Source organism: Myxocyprinus asiaticus, chromosome 39 (assembly GCF_019703515.2).
Source record: "Myxocyprinus asiaticus isolate MX2 ecotype Aquarium Trade chromosome 39, UBuf_Myxa_2, whole genome shotgun sequence".
NCBI classification, from domain to species: Eukaryota; Metazoa; Chordata; class Actinopteri; order Cypriniformes; family Catostomidae; genus Myxocyprinus; species Myxocyprinus asiaticus.
This window is the reverse complement of record NC_059382.1, coordinates 20,522,999-20,530,589: the sequence shown is the minus strand read 5'-3', so window position 1 is coordinate 20,530,589 and position 7,591 is coordinate 20,522,999. Positions and strand designations below refer to the sequence as shown.

Sequence of the window (7,591 nt, the reverse complement as noted above, 5' to 3'; positions counted from 1 at the left end):
TTTGAATTCCGATTTGAGCAGCCAGAGCGTCCGGACTGAGACGCATCTGAAAAAATCAGTTTTCAATCGCATTTGAAACCACCTCCCGATGTGGATTGAATCAGATTCGGAAAAATCAGACTTCATGTGGTTTTTTGCTGTCCAGACTATCAAAAACTCATCTGGATACAATCTGGATATGCAAAAACTCGAATTTTTAGTGGCAGTCTGAACAAGGCCAAATCAATATGGACTACTTTAAATAATATACTAAATCTTTATAACAACCAAATAACAATTCTATTCAATTAACTAATAATGGTGAAAAGTATCCCATTTTATTCAAGTGTTAATTAGTTTTCATGAACATATTCATTTATTTAAACATTTATTTGAAAGATTAAAAAATTTAGGAATCCCATGAAATATGTTGTGCTTCTTGTCCACCATCAGCAGCACAGATAACAGAGACCCTAAAAAAATGACACTGTGTATCCAATCAGTTTCATTTTAAAACTGGCTCATTTAAGGTTTTGAATCTTGAATTTTGTGATTCACAATGCAATGAAAAATTATTTTGCACTCCAAAGAAACCAAACAATCCATAAATCTGGCTTTATTCTTAAATGGATTAAGGTGCACAATTTTACGTAAAGCTTTCATCTAAATAAAAACCTATTAAGACAGATTTATACCACAAACCCCTATAGGAATTTAAACGACACATAAGTGCAGCTAGACTTAATCATGTCTGAGCATTAAGATTACAAGCCTCTCCAAATTAATTTTTTTATTTTCTTTTAGAGTTCCATTAAAACCTTCATCAGCCAGAAAAACACATTCAAAACTATTTAAAAGATTTTACAGTTTGGACTTGTCATCACTACCCACATGAGCTGACTGTTTACAATTTTCAGTGTCGCACACCTTTTTTAAATATATTAAAGCAATTTAAAATATAGGAATTAAACTGTGGTTAATACACAGCACATATACAAATTCCCAATGAAATATGATTGAATTGTGCAGAAACACAGGCTTGCTAAGTTGAGATATGAAATGGAAATACTATCAATGTGTTAATTCTTGAAAAGGTCAGTCTTGGAAGACGTATATGAGGGTGAAAAGTTCAAACCTGTGATATATTTACCCATGCTTATTTGTCAAGGTTTCAACAACGGCAGCTAAAATGGGTGCCTAACATCAATTTAACATTTGAATATCTTTGAACCAAAGCACAAACATAACATGATCATGATCAAAATTGTGTTGTTTACAAAATGAGTCATTCAAAGATTTAACCTTAATTCTGCATATATCATATTGACACTGCATGCCCACATGAACAGCATCAATTATGATTTTACAATTTTGAGTCATCAGATGCTGGCTGCCAAAATATACGGCCAAAACATACTATACCTTATTTTTCCCCATTTCTTTTTTTGTTCCTCGTAAAGGTGTCTTTTTGCAATTTTGTAGTATTACTGTTGTGATAGTGGCAACCTCTTCACCAATTTCTTCAGATGGATGCATATTAAACACTGATTTGCCATACAAGAGACTGAACAACATGCAGAGATTTTCAAACTGACAGCATTTATAATAAAAAACACTTGCGAATGCGAACATGATATTTTGTCAAAAATTATATATTTATAGAATTTACATACAATATAACGAATGTGTACAATTGAATGGATGACGAAAGCTTATCTCAAACCATCCCCCCAGCCCACATCTCAGTCCAGTCATTTACTCCACAAGAGGGCCACAGCTTTACAAATCCCCACATCATGGTAGTTGAAGTAGCAAAGGCCAGCGAAGGTGACAGTCGACAGAATGAAGAGGCTGGCATTCGCTACCTTGACTTTAAAGTCTCCGTGGACATAGTCTGTCAAAACCTGGCCAATCCCCCTGAAAGACACAGGACAGTATACCTTAGCCTTTAGGTTTTTTTTTTTAAATCAGTGTCCTGTCATTTTCATGATTAGAAGCTTCATAAATCTTCAGTGAATGCAAAGTATGGGTGAATTGGTGACATCTGTGTGCCCTGATTCAATGATACTGACCTAATTCTGCAAAACTTCTCCTGCACATTTAGGTTCAAACATTAAGCCTGTTTGTTACAGTTAGTATTTTACCACATGTATATCTGACAGACATAAATAAAAAGAACAATGCTGTACATGTGCGTATGGATGCATTATGTTAACCCTGAGATGACTAATGGCTCTGCTATAATAAGCAGTGTGGTTCTAAATGCTCATTTTTAAAGGAAGGTTAAATCATTAAGGTATTATTAAGTGTATTAAAGCCACCCATGTCTTGGCTTTGCTGACCAAAGTAGACAATTTAATTTTGCCCTGTTAAATCTGACCAATCACTCACTCACAAAAACTCACTTTAAAAAGTTAAAGTGAGATGTGTATGCCTTTGGCACTACTAAATAATAACAACTAATTAAACATTTATCTGGATTTTCCCCATACAGCTTTTGCATAACTCCCAAAGCCCTCTTACTGACAATGAAGCAATTAATAGGACAAAATATTCTAATTTCAAAAGTTTCAATATTTTACTTCTGTCTAGCAGTAGTAATCATAAAATACCAAAAATTCTCTTACCAGTGTCCATGTAGAGTAAGTGCAGCTGCTAAGGAGTAGTCAACGGCAGGGCCTGGGAAATAATACGCAACAGGCATCATGCCCAGAAGAATTACGCTCAGGACACGCTCTCCTGTCCAGTGCAAGGAAGCAACTTTGGTCCCAGAAGCTGTTATAAAAGGGGGGCCCCATCCATCAAGAACATATCAACATTTTGTTCTACCACATTATCATATACAATATCACTATAAAGTATATTTTAAATGGCATATTTCTCTAAACCCATAAACACTTTTATATCACAGGCTGAAGTTATTTCACTTTAAGTTTATATCACTGGAGTTCTATTCTTAGTCACAGAAGAAGATTTCCATCTTTTTCTGTTTTTAAAATATCTGTTTACATTATCTGCTTATTATCTGTTATTAAGTGACAGTTCAATCATCCTGTACCCACAACGAGGGGAAGAAAACAAGTCCAAAATCCTTATTTTAAGGATCTGGAATAAAGCCTCGGTGACCCACTAACCGGTGCTATTAACCTGTCACTCTGCTATGTTTACTTTGTAGCTCTGTATTAACAATATTTTCAATACCAACAACACAATAGTGATGTCTTAAAGTAATCAATCTAAAACTAGCACAGTCAGACAATGTTGTTGACTATTAGGCTAATAAAATGGGATGCAATTACAGACCTTTAGACCAGGGTAGAGTTTAAAGCACCTGATGGGATATCAGCTTCATTGCATGGCAGAGCAAAAAAAAAAAAAAGATATACAAAATAAAACACAAACCGTAGTTGGAGGGTGTTCCATGTATCTTTGCTGAGACTAAGTATGAACAATCATGATCCTTCTTCTGTACAGCCAAAGGTCTGATAAGGGAGGTAGAGCGAAATAATAGAGCTGGGGAGATAGACAAGAAAAAACTAATTACAAAAAATACAAGAATCATTTTGCATTTCATACAACTTTCATTCAGAATTCTCATTCCAAGTGTACAAAATCAGCTATCTGGCTATATCATGATGTGATGCAAGACCTGTAAAAGTCATAAACTATGATTTTATACTTTTAAAGTAAGGCCAGTCATAATGCAAAACAATGCTTTGACTTAAGTATTAAAAAAGCCCAACACAAATGGAAACGAGGTAAGAATCTAACTGACACCCTTTGATTTACAGCCTGTGTAACTGAAATAATAGGGTGAGCTGGGTAAATTACCGTCCTGAACATGTGTACAGGGACATTACAGGCATTCTCAAAAACAAACAAACAAACAAAAAAAGATCATTTTTGTAAATCTAACACAATATCTGACACAATAATTCCTTATTGTCTTCACATGAGTGCCCTCAGCTGTAGATTGCTAAAGCGTTAATCTAATTAATTTGAATAATTTCGAAATTCTCTAGCATTTAAAAATTCATTTTGGAAACTAAAAGTTACGACCAGCTTGAAAAAATGTTTTGCAGGGTTAAGTTAGCATGCTAGCTATGAAGTTCAAGTACGCTTACTGAGATTTACATGAAACGTAACAGTGCTTCTTATTATTTACGACTTGAAGGAACATAAAACACAGCTAAACAGATGAGAAACAGGATATGGTGATAAGCAGCAATAACAAAAAACCATGAAGCACAGATACTTACGCCTGACACCTCTGTGGCAAACTGAACTTATCCTGACAAGTGCCGCCATGATTCTCACAAACAAACCAAGGTCACTAGAAGCACCCGGATGTCCTTTAATGCTGCTGCTTGCGAGATTATTTAGCAGAGAATGTGTCACTTCCATTCAAATGAATGGGAGAAAGTTGAAAGAGCCAATCACCTTTTAGATACAGACATCAATCAACTCGCTACCGCGCATGAGCATTAGCTATACAAAGAATCACAATTTATAATTCCAGTATTGTCAGATTTTATTGCTGATTTGAAAAATGTTCTTTGATCCTAATCTTGACCAACTGTTTTTTGAGATTTCGGTGTTCCCCCTATCAAGTAGATAGGAGCATGACTGGAAATAGCCTCCAGAGTATGGCGTGCGAAATGGTTCAAAAATAAGACTAATGACTTCCCGAGGGAAGACACTCAGCTATTGAGAGCAGCTATTGACTCACTCTCCTCACTCAGCGGAGGACTCACTCTCCTCACTCAGCGGAGGACTCACTCTCCTCAGCAGCGGAGGACTCACTCTCCTCACTCAGCGGAGGACTCACTCTCCTCCCTCAGCGGAGGACTCACTCTCCTCACACAGCGGAGGACTCACTCTCCTCACGCAGCGGAGGACTCACTCTCCTCACTCAGCGGAGGACTCACTCTCCTCCCTCAGCGGAGGACTCACTCTCCTCACTCAGCGGAGGACTCACTCTCCTCACTCAGCGGAGGACTCACTCTCCTCACGCAGCGGAGGACTCACTCTCCTCACTCAGCGGAGGACTCACTCTCCTCACTCAGCGGAGGACTCACTCTCCTCACGCAGCGGAGGACTCACTCTCCTCACTCAGCGGAGGACTCACTCTCCTCACGCAGCGGAGGACTCACTCTCCTCACTCAGCGGAGGACTCACTCTCCTCACGCAGCGGAGGACTCACTCTCCTCACGCAGCGGAGGACTCACTCTCCTCACTCAGCGGAGGACTCACTCTCCTCACTCAGCGGAGGACTCACTCTCCTCACGCAGCGGAGGACTCACTCTCCTCACTCAGCGGAGGACTCACTCTCCTCACGCAGCGGAGGACTCACTCTCCTCACGCAGCGGAGGACTCACTCTCCTCACTCAGCGGAGGACTCACTCTCCTCACTCAGCGGAGGACTCACTCTCCTCACGCAGCGGAGGACTCACTCTCCTCACGCAGCGGAGGACTCACTCTCCTCACTCAGCGGAGGACTCACTCTCCTCACGCAGCGGAGGACTCACTCTCCTCACGCAGCGGAGGACTCACTCTCCTCACTCAGCGGAGGACTCACTCTCCTCACTCAGCGGAGGACTCACTCTCCTCACGCAGCGGAGGACTCACTCTCCTCACTCAGCGGAGGACTCACTCTCCTCACGCAGCGGAGGACTCACTCTCCTCACGCAGCGGAGGACTCACTCTCCTCACTCAGCGGAGGACTCACTCTCCTCACTCAGCGGAGGACTCACTCTCCTCACGCAGCGGAGGACTCACTCTCCTCACGCAGCGGAGGACTCACTCTCCTCACTCAGCGGAGGACTCACTCTCCTCACGCAGCGGAGGACTCACTCTCCTCACTCAGCGGAGCACTCACTTCTCGTTCATCTGTCGGTTCAAACGCTGACCATAATACTACAATCATAATATCTTTATGATTTATGGGAAATATCACATTCATAAGCAGAAACTGAGTAATAGAAAGCCTAATATCCACTAATTATATCCCCTGCCCTTTTCTTAAATTATGTTACATTGACCACCCAAAAAACAACAACCACATTTTTCATTGAAACGCTGTATCAGAGCTTTATTAATTTGTTTTTTATTTTATTTTTTTATTTTTTTTACCAAAAGCATGATCTACGAAATTCGACGCCTGAAAACCACGTGACTGCTTCAGTATCTGGTTCAAGCAACCCCAGGGTGGTCTTCCTTACTCTAATTCATTATAATGTTTTGTTTTATATTATAATTCATATATGAAGCCTATATGAGTCTATGAAATAACAGACGAAGGAGAAGGACTGAGGCATGGTTAAATAGATGGATTGCAGATTTTCTTTTAATAAATTTGTTTTATTTATTTGACTTATATTAGTTCCAATACAACCAAACGACTTAATCACTTCAACAAATGACTTTTAGTTATCAGTTAAAAATCAGTTGCAGAACCAGAAGTGAAACCAGCATCTGTAAAGAGACACAGCAGTTTCTTAGGTGTTATTCATCGCTTTGACCACCAGATGGCCGCAGCGTACACAATGTTGAAAAGCTTCCAGTAATGTATGAACCCTTACGATGCAGTTGACCAGAGGGGCGTAACTGACATTTTGGGTGAGATGGAGATATTTATATATATCAAATGAAAGCTCTTGATGAGCTCTTTCTACTGCCAAAAGGACACAAGTTAATTCTTAATCATTTTGGAGTTATTCATTAGAAACCAAAAGACTTAACACTGAACATACTAAGTCAGATGGTGCCAAAAGGGCGTAACTGCACTTATGCCCTTTTGGCACTGAGAAATGTATTGTGGGTAAAGCCTGTGGATAGCACATGAGTCAAAATGGCCAATGCCACATGTAAGCCAGCTAGGTCAACCATGAGAAGAAAACAGTTTTTAACTGCTGAAGATGTAATATTAAGCTTATTTCATGACAAAGAGCTGGATGATGATGGAGAAAATGAAAATATCCACACATTAAGTCTTTCCCCACAGTTGAATCATACTACTGCAAGAAAGACACAGCAAAGCAGTACCTTGAGGAAAATCTTAATGTAACTAAGATGTATGACCTCTATGTACAGAAATGCAACAATGAATGGAAACTGAATCCTGAGAATCTCAGTTTCTACAGGCATATATTCAATACAGTGTTCAATTTAGGCTTTCACCAACCCACAAAAGATGCATGCAAGTACTGTGAGTGGTACAAGCATTTAAATGCCACTGACAAACAAATAAATGAAGAACAATACAATGCCCACCAAAACAGAATGACACAGGCCCGAGAACATAAAGAACATGATAAGAGATGTGCACAAGAACAGTCCTCATTCAAAGCAGTCACTTTTGATCTTGAACAAGTGCTGACCACTCCATGGAGTAATGTGAGCAGTCTCTATTACTCAAGGAAGTTGAGCACCTACAACCTGACAGTCTATGAATTAGGCAGCAAAGGGGCAAACTGCTACATGTGGCATGAAGGTGAAGGGGGCTGTGGCTCGTCAGAGATCAGCACATGCATGTTCAAGTATCTGTCCTCTCTTTCAGACACTGAGCATGTGGTGCTGTATTCTGACACATGTGGAGGTCAGAACAGAAATG

The 7,591-nt window shown here is 39.8% G+C and overlaps 1 protein-coding gene across 1 annotated transcript; it reads right to left on the bottom strand.

The window, feature by feature from the left end:
* Positions 1–298: 298 nt before the first annotated feature.
* Positions 299–4,405, bottom strand: LOC127429759 (succinate dehydrogenase [ubiquinone] cytochrome b small subunit B, mitochondrial-like). Its single transcript, XM_051678916.1, has 4 exons — positions 4,239–4,405; positions 3,382–3,492; positions 2,607–2,754; positions 299–1,896 (listed from the first exon to the last, which is right to left on the bottom strand). Exons 1-4 carry the CDS (start codon positions 4,381–4,383, stop codon positions 1,731–1,733), a joined length of 570 nt encoding a protein of 189 aa, XP_051534876.1. The 5' UTR covers positions 4,384–4,405; the 3' UTR covers positions 299–1,730.
* Between the last annotated feature and the right edge of the window lie 3,186 nt (positions 4,406–7,591).

What these genes read in the sequence shown, in the direction of transcription:
- LOC127429759 (XM_051678916.1), bottom strand. Translation starts at nt 4,383, where the DNA reads ATGGAAGTGACACATTCTCTGCTAAATAATCTCGCAAGCAGCAGCATT. An exon ending in TGGAACACCCTCCAACTACG is followed by an intron (nt 2,755 to 3,381) that starts GTTTGTGTTTTA and finishes CTTTTATAACAG; the next exon opens with CTTCTGGGACCAAAGTTGCT. An exon ending in CTTACTCTACATGGACACTG is followed by an intron (nt 1,897 to 2,606) that starts GTAAGAGAATTT and finishes TGTGTCTTTCAG; the next exon opens with GGGGATTGGCCAGGTTTTGA.